This window comes from Neltuma alba, unplaced genomic scaffold (assembly GCF_004799145.2).
Source record: "Neltuma alba isolate B1F8T4 unplaced genomic scaffold, ASM479914v2 tig00013410_pilon, whole genome shotgun sequence".
NCBI classification, from domain to species: domain Eukaryota; kingdom Viridiplantae; phylum Streptophyta; class Magnoliopsida; order Fabales; family Fabaceae; genus Neltuma; species Neltuma alba.
This window is the reverse complement of record NW_021637664.1, coordinates 155,492-173,890: the sequence shown is the minus strand read 5'-3', so window position 1 is coordinate 173,890 and position 18,399 is coordinate 155,492. Positions and strand designations below refer to the sequence as shown.

The window sequence follows — 18,399 nt, the reverse complement described above, 5'->3', positions numbered from 1 at the left end:
GGCGGTTGATTAAAAAAGCAGAGCAGAGAAAGAAATAGAGAGAGATATGATTTAATTGGTAATGAAAGGGTCCAATCAGAAGTGGGTCGTGAAATGAAATAAGTGGGAAAGGAAAAGAGAAGAAAACGAAAGGGGGTGCTTGGAGGTGTACGTGGGAACAAGCAAATAATGGAAGTTAGGTGCAAGGGAAAGAATGGCAAGCGGTGGGCGGAATTGGAATTAGAGTGCTTCAAGTGACTTTAATGGAGGGACAGGTGGCTCCGACTAAGTGGAGCCACAGCCCACCAGGTATGGAGTAGTTGGATTAGGCTCTGTGCTTAAGCGGAGCCCATTTCAACATAATTCCCAAATATCTTTCTCATCATCATTTATGAATATTTAATTCCCGTTCATTATTACTGAAAATTTAACCAGGGATGATCTTCCCAATTTAATTTAACTTATCCTCACAAAACTCTGCTCCCATTGTTCCCACCATCTTTTCTATGGATGCATTTAATCTTAAAATTTACAAAATATTTTAGGATTTTATATATTTTTTCAGTTATCTTTACTGTTACTTACTCCTTTTTTTTCCCCGTAAATAACGTTTTTACTGCTACTTTTGTTTCTAAAAAATAAAAATAAAAAAATTAACTCAGCCCATTAAAATCAAACTGAGCCCATTAAAAGAAGCCCAGGACATGGAGTTTCTCGACAAAAAACGGTGCTAGTGTAACCCAAAGCTAAAAGGGCAAGAAACTGGAAGCCATGCCCATTGCAAAAGATCGGCAGGCTGTTCAGCGATCAATTTGCACCGTTCGATTGCTCCGTGTTTTGCTACGTCATATCAGGTTTCTCCGCAACGGGTCCAGCCCCCCTCGCCGTAAATCATCCGGGCTCACTTTTCCCGCCGTTTTCTCCACCGTGAGGTATTTGCCACTGTTTGCTTCATTTTCATTTCAATTTCGACTTCCGCTTTGAAAACATTGACCCCATCATCCCGCTTCCTCCCCCTTTTCCCTAACACATAAAAACGCAGCGTTTGTCACCAGCTTTCAGTTCGCGGCGCGAGCGAGGCAAAGAAATTTGTCGACAGAAAGGTGACTTTCACGGATTCCGTACGAGACGGAATGAATCCTTGATTTGCTTCCCTACTAAATCTCAATTCTTGGGGCTTCAAGGGGAACTATGAAACAGAAGGAAGAGATCGATCTTAGGAAGAAGGGGAGGTTGCCTCGTGAATAAGTGGAGCAAGTGTCCTCATCGATTGCTTCAATTGAAAATATTTTTGCAAGGTCTGCATTTTGTAGAAGAGATCAAATAGTCTAAATGGCAGATCGTGTGGGCAATGATGAGACAAGAAGGGTTGTTTTTGTAACCGTGGGGACAACTTCATTTGATGCTCTTGTGAAAGTGGTGGATTCTCCGGCGGTCAAGCAAGAGTTATTTACAAAAGGGTACACCCACCTCCTGATTCAAATGGGGCGCGGATCTTATGTTCCCACAAAGGTAACCTTAAATACACTTCACTGCAGTGCCTTTATTCCCCCTTGCCGCCTTTTATTCCTTGCTCATCCGATGCCTCCCCAGTGAAGTTGAACTATTTTTAGCTTCTCATTTATGTAAAATAGTGACGGTTTGTGTTCCTATGCAATACATTCTAGAGGTGAATGGTAATTCAAAAGTTAGAAATTAGGAGATATTTTGAATACGAAGTTTTGGAGTGCGTCCACTTGAGGCTCCTCAAATGTCTTTGACTTGTTTCTTGATGTCCACTGGAAATTTGTGAAAAGACTGAAAGATGTTAATGCATTGATGGGTTTATCACCCAGAAATTATGAGTTAGGATTTCGAGAGGACTCCCCTCAATTAGATCTAAATTTTAAAATTAAATTGTATTTGTATTGACATTAGCTTTATTACATGCTTCTCTCATTTACTGAATTTCTTAGAAGTTACTTCTTTGTAGTCGGAAGGAGGTAATTCGTTGGCTGTAGACTACTTCACCTTCTCCTCCAGCATTGCCGATCATCTCAACTCAGCTTCTCTTGTCATCAGTCACGCAGGTCCCTTTTTCCTTCTCTTTTCTTTCTGTCTATCTTTTTTCTCTGTCCTTCACTTTTCATGTAATTACGGTATGAGTCATGGTGTTGCTATTTGGTTTCAGCGGCTTCAATTTTATTGTTCCATCTATAAGGTGAAGTAGATGTCCCGCCAATGGTCATTGGTTGTGTTTGTTGCATTCCACCTTAAACTAGAGTTGCATGTGAAAATCCTTGGATAAGTTACGACTGGGAATTTTCGAGGAGGAGGGTGTAACTGTTGAGTCCATGCAGGGTCAGGTAGCATATTCGAGGCGTTACGACTGGGAAAGCCTTTAATTGTGGTTGTGAATGAAGATTTGATGGACAATCATCAAAGCGAACTGGCAGAAGAACTAGCAGACCGAAAACATTTGTATTGTGCACGTCCTCAAACTCTGCATCAAACTGTAGCTGATATGGATTTGAACTCTCTCGTCCCTTACTCTCCAGGTGATGCCACACCTGTGGCAAAGCTCATCAATAGATTCCTCGGTTTTTCTGATGATTGACGACTTAAAATATGATTCATCTAACCACATGCCTTTGCAATTCTTCAGATTCTGCACCTTCATTTCACACGATTCTTTTTCATATATAGAACAGAAGGGGAACACTTGACTAGTTTACCCTTTCGGTAGTTATAAAGTAGGTGGATACAGAATGTAGGAAGTACAAACTTCTTCTGTTTTATTTTTAAATGAATCATATATATTGCAAAATTACAAGAATTTTCCATTGATTCAAGAGTTTAATCCCATATCAAGGCCTAAGATGCCTTAGTTAATCACCTAAAGTCAAATTCCAATGCCCTTGAGCGTCAGCGATCGGTAGTCAGTTCTCGCTGATGAAAATAAATGACCCAGAACAATTTATAGCCTCCCTTTGCAAGTAATAAAACATCGAACACAATGGAGACACTACGGCTGCACTGAGCTTATAGTCGAGGCCCATGTGGTTGGGATCTATCATTTACAAGCTAGAATGCTATCGGCTCATATCCAATTATTTGTGCTGGTCTTACTTTCCACTCCTATTAATCACTCCGTCAAAAGCTTTACATCTCCAAGGAAAACTTTAAATACAATCAGTGCAATTTCATATTTCATATTGTCTATAGACATGTTCTACAAACTGCATAAAACAAAACAATTCTTAAATTGCGCTGAGCAATTTGACAGCATTGACCATTTTGATCTGCAATTGGCGATTGCACTGCTCAAAGCTGCGCAAGGCCCAATCTAATGTTCAGGTGGAAGCAAGTGCCACAGTATGATAAAACCAAGTGGAGACCAGACTGGTCCCAGACACAAGAGAAGTTCTACACTGGCTTTAGACAGGCAATAATCAATCATCTGAGTCTTGAGAGCCCATGCTGTGGAATAAATGAATATTAATCAAACGCTGAGAAAATCACAATCATTTTCTCTTATCAGCTTCTGATGATTCTCCTCTCTCTTCCCCTTCTGATGGGTTGCTTTTTCTCCCAACTCTGTCAGCATATTTGGCGAAAGCTGCAGATAAGGCGGACTTGACGGTCAATTCAGCTTCTTTCTTCCTTCGTTTGCCAACATTATCTGCATCTTCATGCTTGTCTTCATTTAAGGAAGAAGGTTCGGCATCGGTCTGGGCTGAAGTCCTGGGACTAGCTGCATTATTCTGGGCACAAGTCTCTGGAACGTTTTGCCAGCTAGATTCTGCCCGCTTGAATGGTTCATGGAAAGTGTCAAACAAGCGCTTGACCTGATGTCAAAAGATGTTCATAATATTTAGAGCTTCTATATCAGCAAAATAGATTATGCCATTGTTCTCTAACACCACTAGCAATTGTGAACTATGGCACCAAATAATGTACTCATAGCCCCATAAAATTAAAAGAAAATCCCTATCCTTTCTCACTTCTAGCACTAGAAAAATACCTTGCGTTCTCCAATGCCCGGGCACCGCGCCAGATCTTCCATGGATGCGCCCATAATATGAGACAGAGACTAAAACAACAATTTCACTTCATTGATTAATTAATCTATGTGAATCTGTGTCGGTGTACAAGAAATAAATAAACATACCCCAAATGTAGTTCCAAGGGTAACTACATCAGTCTTGTTAACATGCCGAACTGTTGTAAGGGCATGCGTTAGCTACAGTTGAAAGTAAGATAGCTTCAGTATAATTCTGAAATAGATTTCACACCCATCGGAATAATCATTAGCTATTATTATTTTATAAATAGATTTATAAACCAAAAACCGTAAAAATATACCCGTGAGAGATAGTCTGTATCCATTTGGCCTTGAATAATGTCTGCCGGCTTGTTTTCATAAACTTTTATTGTTTCCAGGTAACGACCACATTCCTCCAGGCTGTACCCACAGGAGATGGGAAATTTGATAAAATCAGACAAGATCAGAGCAATTTTCCTACCTACTACCATAGGCAATAAAATTCAAATGCATGGCATCATAGCGATGACCACATTATTCCAAGCTACAGCAACAGCAGAATGGAAGGTTTTAAAATCAAGTAGACATATCAAAAGAATTCTACTGCTAGCTGCTAAAATTCATAAGCATGCCACAATAATACACATCTGTAGTTCGGTCACTTAATGTTCTTAAACAAGATGAAAGCGCACGTTTTCATTAATAGGAATGTGGTACCTGTAGTCAAAGTTTGCTGAGATACTCTTTAGATTGTCGTAAATTCTAGCAGCAATCTCAGAATTCAAAGAGTTGAAATGAAATTTTTAAACGTTCGTGTTCCATATGAAGTTAGAAGCTATGTCAATATTACCTCCATCCACATAGAAGGGTACAGTCATGAAGCAAAGCTGTTTTAGTTACTTCAAGTAGAGGCTTCACCACATCTTCCTAAAACCAATAGGAATAATACATATAATCTATCATACTCAAATAGGAGGCAAATCTACTATGTTTAGACATCTGAATAGATAATTAGGCAGACAAAATTGCGAAGTAAATAGCAAGGAACCAGACCACATCAACATGGCACAGGACTACACGGAGCTTGAAATTCTTCTGCAACTCCCTTATTCTGTAATACAAGTAGTCTGGATGGAGGAGATGATAACGAAGACTGCATTAACCCATCCACTAGAGTTAGGTAGATGCATTGACAAAGAACGCTAAGAAACTTGAACAAATTTCACATAGCAAGGTTTTATAAGAAAGATACTTCAAAAGATTTTTTTTTTTTTTAAAAGAAAGATTTCTTTAAATTGTTCTGTACAACATGGATTACTCAGTTCATCGGATCCCAGGGTAAGAATATTGATATCGATTATGAGAATTTGTATTGTGTAAAAATTATTACTAAATTTCACTTTAGGGGTCATTAATTTATTGTACAACGTATACACTAGATCGGCAAGATTTGGAAAGGAAGGAATGATAAATAGGATGCACCCGGACAACAGGTTATTGGAAATTTGACGTTTATAATAAAAAGGCAGCCAAGACTTCGAATTTCAGATCTCAACATATCTTGGTAATCAAGTATTCATTCCACACTGGTGACTCTAAGTCAGCAACAAATAAACAAATGACATATTAACCATCAACTGTAACTTGCCGAGAATAAGCACATTAACAAGAGAAGCAGAGACTAGAACCTGAGATAGAGAGCACATGAGCTTTGCCCCAGCAAATAGTCACAGACGACATCTGCAAATGTCCACCTGACATTCCTAATATGTTTGAGCAATGGATTTCCTTTCTAGAACAGAGAAAAGACATGCTTTTTAGATTACATATCTATGTTCATATCATAAGACCGCGGCCCCCAAAAAAAAAAAAAAAGATGAACAAACTGATTCCCACAATCTATAAGCAGATTTAAGAAAAAAACAATTTTTCTAAATTCCCTTGGAAAATGAGAATATATTACCTGTCTGTGGCTCACAAGGATTGCATTGCGACTTGGAGTAAGTTGGGAGGATGTTGATGTTGAAACAGGTGCAGAAGTAGATGTTGAAGATGGAGCGACTGATTGACCAGTTTCCCTAATCAAACCATTAATGGACTAAGAAACTTAACTTCAGTGATGGAGAAACGGAGGAAAGGTAAAATCCAAAGGTTATAACTTTTTAACACCATACTGACACGATAAGGAGTGCAAACGAGTCGAAATTGCAATTTGCAAATATTCATGGCACTTAAATTGAATTGATTCCATGCAGTTCCTAGCTTCCTTGGGTTCTAAGCACAGAGGAAGGGGGGGAAAAAAACGCTATCCTCTCATCCTTGTAGCGGAGATGGAAGAAATTTATTTGATCAATTACAAATCCAGATAGCTCAGGAAATCACATTTCTGCCGCGGAAACCCGAAGAACGCATAAGCCTGTAGGAATTTATTACCCGAATAAACCGAATCCCATTTCTTCAAAAAAAAAAAATTGCGCAAAAAGCACCCCCCCCAATGCGAAGAGAAGTAGAAAACAGTTGAAAGCAGCAATAGAATAGAGGAATGAGTAGTGAATACCTTGGGACACTAGAGTCAGAAGACTGAGAAGCGGGCGAAGGCTTATAAGAGGCGGAGGGAGGAGGAGAGTAGAACTCAGAGGATTTGAGGAACGAAAAAGCCTGGGAAAAGGTTTGTGAGGGAACGAAAAGGGAGGGCGGAGTGGATCTTGCCTGCGAACTTTCAAGAACTTCTTGATAAGATGGTATCGTGATCATTACTGGGCTCTTCTTGCTACCATCACTGCTTCCTTCTGTGCCTTGACGCTCTCCCCCATTCTCCATCAGCTTCCTCCGCAACTTGCCGCCACCTTCTCCGCGCCTGACTTAATTCAGAGACCGGGGGCATGCGCTTACTATTCTGGGCCTAACGAATATCCCCATTGGCCCATTTATAAAAACGGACGGACTATGGCGTTTCCTGGAGAAACTTGACCCAATCCACACCCGCGTCCCAATTGTTGGGTAGGGAACCAGATCCTCGTATGTATGTTATGGTTGCCTCTTGCCAGTTGCCTGTCTGCACCCCCAAAAAAAAAAAAAATGTTATGGTTGCCCTGATGCCTCCGTTGTCTGCTTCATGCGCGTTTTACTCTTAAATATTTTCAAAATCAAACACTGTTTTAAATATTTATAATTTAATATAATTTATCTTTATACAAATACTACCTCTGGTGCTTAGTATAATAACTAATTTGACACTTGATTGGTAAAGATATTCTAAGTAAGATAATACTTGTTTATTACAAATAACTAATTTAACTAGTTTTCTTAATCTACTCAAATTAATCAACTAACTCTTATATTAAGAAGCAGAGATAGTATTTTATATTATTATATTTTTGGCTATACTTATATTTATAAGTTATATAATAATGTATGGTTATTCCTTACCTCATAAAAAGAGATAATACGAATAAAACGTTGCTGAAAAAAAGGCTGTGAGTCAAAAGAAGGAGGAATGAAGACGATGTCAAAACATTGAATTATACAATGAATAGTTTTTTTTTGCTAAAAAGAAAAATAAAAAAATAATTTTGGTTACAAAAACAGCAAAGAACGTTCAGCTCTCGATTTCTTGCTCAGTTTATGTTATTCTTTTTTCAAAAAAGAATCTTCCTTTTTGTATTAATAGTACTTCTATACATTTGAAAATAAAATAAAAATTGAAAATGGAACAGACTATATCGCAGCCAAGCCCAAGGGGAATTTGCGACTTGCGAGAAAGGGTAGGTGGGCGAACCTATAATATTCTGGAACCTTCATACGCAGCGAATTAAATGGAGAGGCTTTTAACACGCGCGAGTCAAGGAAGGCGACTGAGAGTTCTGGCGTGACAAGCAAGCAAACGCCTCCTCTCCACTCCTTCTCAGGACCCTATCTGCCAATGCCACTGCCAAATGCCAACCCACCCATCAGGTTCCGCTTCCCCGTCCCCACCTTCCTATTCTTTATTATTATCAAATATAAAAGGAATCATATAATTTATTACTATATGCTCGTCTGGTCATGATAATTAAATAAAAAGGCACAATCATTATTCTTAACAGTAACAGCACATTCACAACTCAAATCAAGCTTGCTGATTAGTAATCATGTGCCATTTTATGCTCCCATGAGAACCTGCAATGGCTCCATCTCAAATTCAAATCATCTAGAAGGGGCGAGATATAGTCAACAATTGACAATAAATAACTACCGCATCTTCCAAAAGCACACCCTTCAAACTTCAGGCCCACCACGTCCCACCTCTCTCTCCCCCGTCCCGTTTTTTATTCTCCGTCCGCCAGGCGGCCTATAATGGTTTCGCCTATCCATGTGGGAACAGAACATTTCCTTCGGTTCACGAGATTTGGCTTTGGTGCCCAATTTTGATATCAAATGAGATTATACTGTTGTCATTCTTTGCATAACAATATACCCCTCCGATCTTTATTATAAGACTCCATTTAACTTTTTATTTGGTTCTAATTATAAGACCCCAGTCCATTTTGTTTCTTATATTTATGTATTTTTTTCCCAGATAATCCTTCTAATAATGATAATTTTAGCCAATATACTTAATTAGCAAGGATATTTTACGAATGATAACACTTATTTATTATAAATAACCAAATTAACTTACTTCCTTAATCTCCTCAAATAAGTCAATTGGGTTTTATAATTAAAACCGGAAGAGTATATATATATATTCTTATCCACATTCTATACATCTTGAGCTACCACAAAATGGCTGCAGATTATAACCAAAAAAAAAAAATTGGGTTGACTACAAGAGAGATATGAAGAAAATGTTGAGTAAGTTTAGAAGCAAAGGAATAGTTAAACCGGGGGCCGGGCCGCATCGGTCGCCGCCGGAAGGACGAATTGAGCGGAGGTTCCTTCACCGGCGCTCCCTCCCACTTTCGGCGATCTGATAGACGACGCCCTTACAAGAAACGGCGGCGCCATCGTGAAAACCCATCGGTCCGATTTAACACTGCGGTTCAGCCGCCTCGAAAACCTCCCTCTGCTGCTGCCATCACCACTAATTCGATAGCCCCGTCTGGAACTACCTTCTCTGGGCAAGACAACCATGCTTGTCGCTCGATGCAATTCCCGGTTCAATATCTGATTCCTCACTTCCACGGGCAATCTCAGAGTGAAACGTTCCGTGTCTTCACCAGGCTGGACCAAAGAATGCCCGGTCGAGTGCGACCGGGGAAACCTCCGCGCCCTACCCGATCGAGACCCTCGCGTGCGGTTCCGTTTCATCGACTGATTGAGGCACAGAATTTCGGGCTCCACTGGTTCTGGATCAGGATCCGCAGTACGTTGTTGCCCGTGTTCGGGTTCGGGTTCCACGTCCTCGTTCTGAGCTTCAAGGTCCGCGGCGTCCGGATTGACGTTCTGAACTCCGCGGAGTGACTGGTCAGGCTGAGGAACAAGGTCGGCGCGACAGACGGGGCAGGTGGTATGAGAAGCCAACCACTCATCGATGCACTCAGGGTGGAAGACATGATCGCACTTGGGGATCAAACGCAGGGTTTCGGTGTCCTCGAACTCGGACAAGCAGACGGCGCATTCGAGGGCGCCTTTGCCGATCTTGTGAATCTTAACATGAGAATACTGGAGAGTGGGAAAGGTCTGGATGACGAGAGGGTCGAGACCGCGAGGAGCACGCCTGGAACGACCGATGGAAGCACGGAGACCGAGGGGACGAACGCTGCCGGAGGGAGAATCAGCGCAGTGGCGGATGTAGATGGAGAAGAAGCCCATGAGAAAAAGAGCGGCGATCAAGATGACGATGATGATGGCCATGGAAGGGGTGAGGTTATTGAGCTGTTGGGTTTGGTCATTATTATTAGAATTGGAGGGGGGCTGAGCAGCAACGAGGAGCGGTAAGAGGAGGCAGAAGCAGAGAAGGGGTCCACTGGGAGAGACGGGCTTGATCATGGCGGAGAATTGAGGGCGGAGGCGGAGCTTCACATGAGAGAGTGGGAGGGGAAGAATGGAGAGAGAGTGAGGAGAGGAGCTTATAAACGGAGGACGAAGGAGAGACGAAGGAGGGTGAAAACTGAAAAAGAAAACGAATCAAATAATGAATTGAATTGAATTGGACTGAGAGGAAGGAGGGGGGATTTTGGTGCGGCGGCGTCTACCTTGTCTGTTTTTCTCCTCTATTCCATCGGGTCATGGCTGACGTCACTCCCTGGTCATACAGGGTGTGCTCCCGCCACGTGGCCCCTGACCTTTTACTGTCGGGTTCCCTCTTTACTGTCTCCCGTCCACGAATTTACGCCGCACTCTTCATTCAACCCTTTATTACATTCAGAAAAAGCCATGAACCTCAGATAAAATAATTTAAGTCGCAGTGTTTCTTTCGTGTTTCTTTCCTTATTTTACAATATTGAAAATCCCATTGCAGTGCTGACATGACTTCAACATGCATGATCATCCGCCAAACAAGTCTTGAAATTTTGACGTATAATCATTCGGATATTATTCTCTGATTCTAATTATAAAAGTTAATTGGGTAATTTGATTAAAAAAATAAGTTAAATTAGTTATTTGTAATAAATAAATGTTATCTTTCTTAAAATATTTTTACTAATCACATGTATTGGTTAGAACTACCATTATTAGAAGGACTATCTTAAAAAAATATATAAATATGAGAGGCAAAGTAGATTGAAATTTTATAGTTAGGATTAAAATAAAAATCAAACAAGATTTTATATTAAAGATTAGACTTAATATTAATTAATAGTACTATATAAAGCATGTTAACCATTTATTTAGATAAAAAGTAGGGTGAACATTGGAATTTACTGTGTTTGAAAAGCATACTCATTGAGTGGTTTGGGGGGGCGATGGGAGCACAGAGATATGGGTGACGGTAAGCATCCACGTAAGCACCGAAATCTGTGGAGTGCGGAGCAGCAAGGCGGTGGCGAAAATGGTCGGAAATTTGGTAATTAGTAGGAAAAGGCGTTTCCCATTTTCAGACCCAATCACCGCGCCTGCAAACCAACAATCGTCTCATTAATTAAAACTGCAGAATTTTCAAATATCCTTGTTTATGTAATAATAAATACAGTATACCTTAATGGTTTATTTTTCATAACTGATAAATATAAAAAGGATGGCTGTATATTCATGTAAAAATGTTAATAGTGTGACTTATAAAGAAATTCAAAAAAAAAAACACACACACACACAGGGACAATAAATAGTATTTTACGAATTCATCCCGCCTAAATGGTTAAAGCGAATTCCAGACAAGAAGACATTTGATGGCGCGATTTGATGTGAGAAAGACATAGACTTGAATTAGGAGTTCCAGCGACAAACTTCGATGCTTTTTATTAAAGGAGGGGGAGAAAAAGCTTGCGCGCGAGTCTACTGCCCCAGCCAAGCTGATGGAATTTTTGAAAGGTTTAATTAAAATTGTATTAGGGGGAGGGCCAACAACCCGAAAAAGTTATCACGTGCAAGGATTCATAATCACTGAATGCTCTTATACTCTCTCACCGTAAGAGAACATTAATTCCAATAATTATGTGGCCACACCACCTTCACATGTTTTACGGGACATCCAGAATCGGAACTTTCCATTGACATGTAGTACTGTGTTGTACAAATCTCCCGTGGCTAGCTACGTGCTGCCGGCGGCAAGTCTGGGAGACCATCATTCCTGAGACCTGAGGTGCCTTTTGGTCAATCTGGTTAAAGTGTATGAAAAACAACACCGTGATCTGGTTAAAGGGCGGCCTAATCATATTCATAGAAGAGGCAAGGAAAAGTCAGACAAAAAGAAGCTTCGCAGATATCAGAGGATCCCAATATTCCGTGATACTCCTCCGGTCCTAATTATAAGACCCAATTGACTTATTTGAGGAGATTAAGGAAGTAAGTTAAGTTGGTTATTTATAATAAATAAGTGTTGTCATTCCTAAAATATCCTTGCTAATTAAGTATATTGGCTAAAACTATCATTATTAGAAGGATTATCTTGGAAAAAAATACATAAATATAAGAGATAAAATGGATTTGGGTCTTATAATTAGGACCAAATAAAAAGTTAAATTGAGTCTTATAATAAGGATCGGAGGAGTACATCATCAGTGAGAGCATGCTATATAATTAATATATATGCTTGCTTGTAATATTATAAATTTCTGTTCAGCTCTGAATGCTGACTTGACCCTCATTTTAATAATAACCAGTCATCTGTCTTTGCGTGTCTTGATGCCCAACAATATATGGTCCAAGACGTGGGCTTCTTCCTTCCTTCCTTCCTTCCTTTCATCGACCAATTAACTAAAATATCGTGTTTCTGAACAGCTATAATATAATTCAAACTTCCTGCGTTAAAATTTAAATTATAGTGGCAAGTTGAGCATGAATGAATAATAGTAAGTCGAGTAACGATACACAAAATCAATCTGCAGGGGGAAAACGAGAATTAATGCAATTCATAACTGAGCATCGTAACATCATGGTTAGTAGAAGATTAATTATGAGACCATCTGATATATTAACTCAAATCCTATATATAAGAGTTACTTCGCACATATTTGTTATAAATAAATAATCTAATTAATTATCTTAATTTTTTAAAATTAGTTATACTGCTTTTATATTAAAAATCGGAAGTAATATTAATCTAATGTGTTCTTTTTATGGTGGTTGGAGTCAGGGAAGGCGTCTCGTGGTCTTGATAATAATTTTTTATCCTTCATCAATCTTCGTTCTTCTATCAGGAGGTGGAGAGGTAGTGAGAAAAATTAGGTGCAGTACAAGTTTCTTGTCTGCCTTATACTCTTCTTTATTTTGAGTTAGTGATTGGATTTAATAATATCGACAGCATCTCTTTGAAACACACAACAGCTAGGAATTACTAATAGATACTAAGGGCAAATCACTTTCAAGATGTATTCGCATAACAATTCTTGAACGCAATTGTCAAAATTATCAATATGTCATCATCCTGACTGATAATTGTTAGTAAAATCCTTCAATTAACAATTGCGTTATCAGAATTAATTATGTATTAGCTATACAGAAATTCTTAAATTAATAAAAAAGTTATCGACGAAAAGCAGTTGTGAATCACCATCAAGTGACCAGTTATGGTTATGCAGTGAATAGCTCAACTAGCAACTACTCCCTCAGTTAATTTTTGTAAATGACATTTAGATGGCGTGTCAAATTTTCATTTTACCTCATTTGATGACTCATATCATTATATTTAATTTTCACACGTTCTCTTTTCACTACATATTCTTTCTCCTCCACATAAATGAGGATATTTTTAGTCAAAATATTACATTTTTTTATATATTTATTATCTTCAACTAATTTTAACTAACATTCCAAACAGCACAATTCAGTGAATTATGTCTTAGGAAAAAAATGGAGGTAGGGCCAGGTACACATGTGGCATTGATTAGTAAATTTGTCCCGTGATGAATTTTCCCTTTGAGAGAGGCCCGTGGGCGATGCCCATTCTCACCAGCCCCGCTGACTGGGCCTCTCTTATAAGTCAAAGTGGAATTGGGCCTATACTGGCGCCCATCTGTATGAGGCCCACTATCTTAATTTTTCAATCCAAAACCCAGCGTGACCTTTCTGTTACGACACGCGCATACGCTGGTCGGTATTTGCCTCAAAAGGTCAAAATCATAACTTTTTTTTGCATGAAATGCATAATTTTCATTGCAAAATAAACTTTACAGAGTTAAGCGATATACGCGTAACAAGATTTACATAATTAAATTGAAAATGGAAAAACTTTTCAAGGAATGCCTAACTTTAATCCACATGCTTGGTTCAATGAACTCTCAATTCACACGTCAATATAATATATGAACACGACATATATCATACAGGAAGCTGCATCGTGTATAAGCTTATATGAATGGTGTGGTTTTTTCAGTTTCCATGTGTTACATACTTCCGGTCCTTAGTATAAAAGCTTGTTTGATTTTAAATTCGCTTCTAAATACCTAAATTTTTCATATTTATTTATTTTTTTCAAAGTAATACTTATAATAATTACACACGTTAAAAGTTCCATTAAATGATACTGTAGCTAATATACACGATTGGGAATAATGCAACACCTATTTATTACAAATAACTAACTTAACTAATTTTCTTAATCTTCCAAATTGTCAACTAGGACTTATATTAAGGATCATATATAGTAATTTTTAGATTCCTTGAATTTTTATTCGCTTGTTTTAATTTATTGGATTTTATGCAACTTATTTTTGTTATGCCAATTTAATCATTTTACACGTCTTATTTAAAATGCTGAGATATAAGTATTTTTTTCTAAAAAATATATTACCATAAGTACTACCTTCTGTCCTAATTATAAGAGCTACTTGACTAATTTGAAGAGCTTAAGAAAAGAAGTTAAGTTAGTTATCTGTAATAAATAAGTGTTGTTTTTTCTAAAATATCATTGCTAATTAAGTGTATTAGTTAAAACTACTATTATTAGAAGAACTACTTTAAAAAATATATATAAATATGAGAGACAAAGTTGATTGGGATATTATATTTAGGACTAAAATTAAAATTAAACAAAATCTTATATTAAGGATCAGAGGCAGTATTACACAAACCTGTGTTTGTAAAAAGAGGTGGTTTCTTCTTGTACAGCCAAATTTCACAGCGACAATGAAAATCATGGAAGGTTTAGTGACAATCCACATTGGGAATAGAAGTGCCCGCAATTCTATGACCTTGGCAAGTGGCCTGGGTTACCAAGTCGTGTTGTGTAGTGTGTTCAGATTGCTGTACTCTCTCCCCCACACACACACGGGATAAACGAACCTATTAATTATCACAGATGATGCATGGAAATAGAAGGATATATGTAAACCCCAAAGTCTTGACAAAAGTTCCTGTTTAACCACCTTTAAGCCACCCAACCAATGAGATCAATGATAAGAGCAACATTTCATTAACGAAAATGACGGCACCCAGAAAAAAATCAGACACAAGTTGTAGAGGACGTGATCGCGAGGCAGATAATAGAGATCTAGCTCGAGCCGACTGGCTTGCTTGAGGTCGCAAACTGATACGAATGGGTCCCATACATATCTCACATTATACTAAAAATCATCTCGTATCTTAGTTTGTTCTATATGGATGATGAATTACCATCTAAGCACAAGATCCAAAACACAAGCAAGAGCACTGTATATAAAGTAATTTGATGAAATAAGAAGATATGTTAGCTTATAATTGCGATGCCAAGAGACAGATAGAGGCCCCTACGTAAAAACGTCAACGTCAAGAGAGCGAGGTGAAGGCGAAGGAACGTGGTTGTTTGTTTGGCCGATTGGTGCGTACCGAAAAACAGAAACCACTTGTGAACTGAGAAGGTGGTTTTTGGGAGCAGCCGCTGTTTTTCATTCCTCCTACATAGCAATCTAGTATTGGGGTCCTGCTGGAGCAGGGGACGTGGAGGATTATGTGATGCAGAACGCAACGGAGCCACGTGTACGGCCCACGATCGTCCATCCAGGTGCTTTTCCAAATGCATCATGACAAAAGCCCTTTACGTCCAATCCAGGCCACAGTCCAAACCCCAGTCTCTATCCAAATCACTAAAAAGATCTCCTTGTTTGCCCTAACATTTGGCCCCCACGCTATTGCCTTCTGTACATGCATGCATGCATGCATGCATTTGAGCTTTTAGGGTTTCGGGTCTTTGATTACTTCACCTTCAGGGAAGGTTTATCATCCTCAGCCAACCAATCTTGTGATGCCGCGTAGCACATGCCCAATGGGATCTCCCTCCCATCCACGCATCCATCCGTGTCTCCCTCCTCGGCCGGCTGGGGATTTGTACCTTTTTACCCTTTTGGAGATTAATTTCAACTTTCAAACAGATACGGTTTCTTAGTAACTTGACATGATTTTTAAGAATGCCGTGCCAGCTTGGGGCGGAAAGCGAAAACCAACAAGATTGTACCTACCGCGAGTTTTTCTTTTCCAGCAACGAGTGGTCGCGGTGGAATATGCCTAATGAAACCCTCGCATCGATCTCACACCATTTGGCAGTAGCTATGTGATATAATTATGCTCTTAGAAAATCGGACCATGTTTTGCTAGCACTTGCAGGAGATTCCAAAAGACTTCAGAAGAATTTGATTGGATGGGAATGAGCTTTTTAATTTAGGCCGATGTATATATCATCATGAGTAAGGAGAAAGATATTTGAGAATTCTGGTAAAAGAAGGGTAGGTACGAGTTGTTGTATGTGGGGGTTGTAAGACTTTTACGGAAGAAAGGGTTTTCCTTTTCTGTTGAAACGGATTTTCCCTGATGATGAACTGGCTTCTCATAAAATGAACTGACCCATGTATGTGGGTCTGGCTTTATTGGTAGAACACATGATTTCCCGAAACTGTTGGCTGAAACCGGACGAACGAAATGAAGTCACTTTGTTGTTATAAGTGATGTGATGCCGACCGCCATGGCTAACTCAATATCTGTCTGTTTCTTTTCGGGTTAATTTAGAGTCGGATCGATGAGGGAATAAAGCATTATATTGATTATATATAAGGACCCACCATAGGTTGTGCTTTCACATGATGAAAAATTGATGTGTTATTGTACCTCTCAACCCTATCAAATATACTTTTTTCCTCTCACGGTTCCAGTGAAGTGAAAATAAAGCAAGCCACGCATTTTCTCCTTGTTCTCTCTTGAGGGTGCTGAAACTAATCAAAGCCCTGCGAACTATAAGGTCCAAGCCCCTTCGTGTGACATGAGAATTATTCTGACAAGGTCTGAATCTGAATAATCACTACTTAATTAGTTATGTTTGGTTTCCATATTTTCCATAGTTAAACTGTCGTCTTGCGGTGCCTTGAGTTCCAATGACTAATTACAGAAAACAACCACCAGCATATTCTCATACGTATACATATATAGATGAAAGATTAATGTCTCGTTGAAGGGTAATGTGCGTGTATACATATAAAATAGCAAGTTGGACTCGAAGACAATAATATATAGTACAAGATCCTTAAATTTTGGAACACTACATATATATATATATATCAGTTTGGTTCAAGTACTATAATTCACATAAACTATAAGCCAAAACGCGTGGGCATCTTAATTAAAATATTCAGCCTTTCGTTCAGTTTCGGGACGAACCCCTTATGTATGGAAGTATTTTAATTTTTAGGCCTTTTATACTTAAAAATATAAATGGAACATATATATATACACATACGTTTGTTACAATAGTTGTTCAAAACCTTAATTATAATTATGGTTTGTTGACGAGGCAGGGGTGAGCTGTGACACATTAAGGTAGGATTAGAAGGTGATTGATTAAATAAATAAGCCAGTATTAATAATTAATTGACCTCGCAACGTAATTATACATTGAAAGATTCCCATAAGGGACAAGGCCGAATGTAGACCCCTGAGGACGCTGTGTGTTTCGTCCGTCTTCGGCAACAATAAATCAAAATCTGAATCCTTGAAAATAAAAAGCCGTCGTTTCAGTCCACACATTTTAATCTCATATGTACAGACAAAATTTCCGGTATCTTTAGCAAGATACGGATGAACCAAACCTTTTCCTTCTTTCAGTTTTTCAATTAATATCTAATATAATCCATTAATTAGCATTAATAATGCATGACTTTCATGGATAATACTGATATTAATATTGATTCTTTATACCTACCGCCTTACTCAGTCCAATTGAATACCAAGTCCACCTCAAACCCAACAAAACAAAACCCAATAAAAGTTTGTTCGGCATTAACTTGATTAGACGTTGATATGTAAAGTTGTGAGGCAAAGCGGCTGATCCGATGAAATTTCTGTTTGACTTCAACAAAGTATAATAAATAAATGCCTTACAGGGGAAGAAAAATAGAAGTCCAGTGATATTAGCGTTAATTATTTGTGCCGGTGCGTGTTTTTAATTACGGGGGATTTAAATTTTAAAGCTTATATCTTAATGATGTAAAGCGTCTTCAATATGACGTCAAGATGGACTAGCACAGCAGCGACTGAAAGTGTACAAGTCCAATTAACCCCCCTCTCTTTTATTTTTCAGGCATATATTTCAAATATCTCCGATCACTTTTGATAACTCGGTTTTGGCATTGCTTCTCCGCACAATTTCTAATTAATGAGTTTGGGAAAGTCTTCGTCCCCAGGCTCAAACCGGCCTAAACCCTAATTAATTGTCATAGCCTCAACCACATCCACTTGTAATTAATTATTAATTATAATCGTTAATTTAGTATGGATTTACCTACTCAACATCTTCTATCTTTGATCCTCCCTTTGAATTACTAACGGATCGATGCTGACAATGATCCCCTTAA

At 38.6% G+C, this 18,399-nt stretch overlaps 3 protein-coding genes and 1 long non-coding RNA gene across 9 annotated transcripts; 1 reads left to right on the top strand and 3 right to left on the bottom strand.

The window, feature by feature from the left end:
* Positions 1-763: 763 nt before the first annotated feature.
* On the top strand, positions 764-2,850 carry LOC114737108 (UDP-N-acetylglucosamine transferase subunit ALG13 homolog). Its single transcript, XM_028925015.1, has 4 exons — positions 764-911; positions 1,022-1,491; positions 1,952-2,048; positions 2,319-2,850. Exons 2-4 carry the CDS (start codon positions 1,312-1,314, stop codon positions 2,573-2,575), a joined length of 534 nt encoding a protein of 177 aa, XP_028780848.1. The 5' UTR covers positions 764-911; positions 1,022-1,311; the 3' UTR covers positions 2,576-2,850.
* Positions 2,851-3,099: 249 nt separating this feature from the next.
* On the bottom strand, positions 3,100-7,800 carry LOC114737105 (DNA excision repair protein ERCC-1). 6 transcript variants are annotated; one of them, XM_028925007.1, is made up of 10 exons: positions 7,782-7,800; positions 6,561-7,058; positions 5,967-6,081; positions 5,692-5,795; positions 5,057-5,156; positions 4,854-4,930; positions 4,324-4,423; positions 4,130-4,201; positions 3,983-4,051; positions 3,100-3,806 (listed from the first exon to the last, which is right to left on the bottom strand). In XM_028925007.1, exons 2-10 carry the CDS (start codon positions 6,821-6,823, stop codon positions 3,483-3,485), a joined length of 1,224 nt encoding a protein of 407 aa, XP_028780840.1. In that variant the 5' UTR covers positions 6,824-7,058; positions 7,782-7,800; the 3' UTR covers positions 3,100-3,482. The 6 variants fall into 6 exon arrangements, with proteins under 6 accessions (XP_028780840.1, XP_028780842.1, XP_028780845.1 ...); XM_028925009.1 differs by lacking the exons at positions 6,561-7,058; positions 7,782-7,800 and adding exons at positions 6,178-6,269; positions 7,208-7,214 and having other exon boundaries at positions 3,439-3,806; XM_028925012.1 differs by lacking the exons at positions 6,561-7,058; positions 7,782-7,800 and adding an exon at positions 6,182-6,370 and having other exon boundaries at positions 3,439-3,806; positions 5,692-5,791.
* Positions 7,801-7,825: 25 nt separating this feature from the next.
* LOC114737109 (uncharacterized) lies at positions 7,826-8,453 on the bottom strand. Its single transcript, XR_003739388.1, has 2 exons — positions 8,238-8,453; positions 7,826-8,161 (listed from the first exon to the last, which is right to left on the bottom strand). It is a non-coding gene; the product is annotated as an uncharacterized LOC114737109 (long non-coding RNA).
* A 265-nt stretch (positions 8,454-8,718) lies between these two features.
* On the bottom strand, positions 8,719-10,260 carry LOC114737107 (E3 ubiquitin-protein ligase ATL6). Its single transcript, XM_028925014.1, has one exon. The coding sequence runs from the start codon at positions 9,971-9,973 to the stop codon at positions 8,861-8,863; it is 1,113 nt and encodes a 370-aa protein (XP_028780847.1). The 5' UTR covers positions 9,974-10,260; the 3' UTR covers positions 8,719-8,860.
* Positions 10,261-18,399: the final 8,139 nt, after the last annotated feature.